Here is a 1,472-nt window from a genome sequence, read left to right as displayed (position 1 = left end):
AGCAACCAGCATCAAAGACCAAATCTGCCTCCGCCACGGCTGCCCCCGCACTATCGTCTCAGACAATGGACGGCAATTTATAGGAAAGGAAGTGAAACAACTGCTTCAAGACATGCACATCAAACATCGCCTTACACCACCGTACACACCCCAGTGCAACCCACTAGAACGAGCAAATAGAGTCCTCAAAACGATGATTGCACAGAACATCAAGAAATCACAAAAAACATGGGACCTCTATCTACCAGAGCTGCAATTCGTGTTCAATACGGCACCCAGCACGTCAACGGGATTCACACCCGCATACCTGAATTGCGGTCGTGAATTCCACGTACCAGAAAGTCTTGCGCACGAAACCGCGTTAGCAAGCAACCGGAAACACCAGCACCGCATTGAAAGCATTCAGGCAGCACTGGAACTAGCTCAAAACGTCATAGCAAGTAACTTCCAAAAGCAACAGGGACACTATAATCTAAGACGTCGCAAATGGGCACCCGAAATCGGAGAAAAAGTACTTTAAAAGACACACTTTCTCTCCAGCAACGCCAACAACCTTAATGCAAAGCTGGCAGAAAAATTCGAAGGGCCGTTTACCGTAGTAAAACGAATTTCGGGCGTGATATTCGACGTGAAAAACGAAAAGGGTAAATTTAGCAGACACAACCACGTAAAGGACCTCAGGCCATACAACGAGGACCCTTACTACCAAACGGATAAACGCAAGTCGCTTACCACCACCTCACCAGAAATCCCCCACCCGCAACGGAGTCCCATTCCGAGAGGTGGGACCTATCTACGAGACAAGTGACACCACACCAGCCACATCAAAACCAAGCAAACCAGCCGAGCCAAACAATGCCGGCAAAATACGACGACAGACAGCGTGCATCTCAACCGCGAAAAAACCCCGCCTAACGAGCATTGCCAACGTCAACGTACCACCGTTCTGAAGGCAACAACCAGCGCCGCCAGCACAAGATAAATGTCAGGAATGGATCCCCGTCATCACACTCAGCCCCCCTACAGAAACAAAAACACCCGACCAACAACCAGCACAATCTAAAACCAGAGAGGAACCCTGCACAGGAGAACCCACGGTATCGGAGTACAGGGTCACGTTCCCGGACGGAACAACATACCAGGTGCCCCAAGGAACGCTCCGTTTCCGCGTACGAAACCGGAACCTACGATGCAAGATCCGGTTCAACGCAACCGGCGCGGTACGACACATGGTAGTCGAGGATGACGTGAGTAGAGCAAAATTCCGATCAACATTGTATCATATATCTTTTTCTTTTTTTCTCTTGTATAACCGCCAACACAATCATTTTTGTTCATCCGAAATTTTACTCTCCCGAATAGGGGGGAGATGTAACGTGCAGTTACATAGCACCCAGGCCCACGCGCACACGAGTCCACCGATGTTGCTCCCTTCCACTCACCACCGTCCAGTGCGCTGACGCGCCGCGCAG

General features: G+C 50.3%; 1 protein-coding gene across 1 annotated transcript; it reads left to right on the top strand.

Annotated features, from left to right (window-relative positions):
• The first annotated feature begins 112 nt into the window (after positions 1 to 112).
• On the top strand, positions 113 to 520 carry LOC117181612. Its single transcript, XM_033374479.1, has one exon. The coding sequence runs from the start codon at positions 113 to 115 to the stop codon at positions 518 to 520; it is 408 nt and encodes a 135-aa protein (XP_033230370.1).
• The last annotated feature ends 952 nt before the right edge of the window (positions 521 to 1,472 follow it).

This window comes from Belonocnema kinseyi, chromosome 1 (assembly GCF_010883055.1).
Source record: "Belonocnema kinseyi isolate 2016_QV_RU_SX_M_011 chromosome 1, B_treatae_v1, whole genome shotgun sequence".
Classification (NCBI taxonomy): Eukaryota; Metazoa; Arthropoda; class Insecta; order Hymenoptera; family Cynipidae; genus Belonocnema; species Belonocnema kinseyi.
The sequence above is the reverse complement of the archived record's forward strand: the minus strand, read 5'-3'. Positions and strand labels throughout refer to the sequence as shown.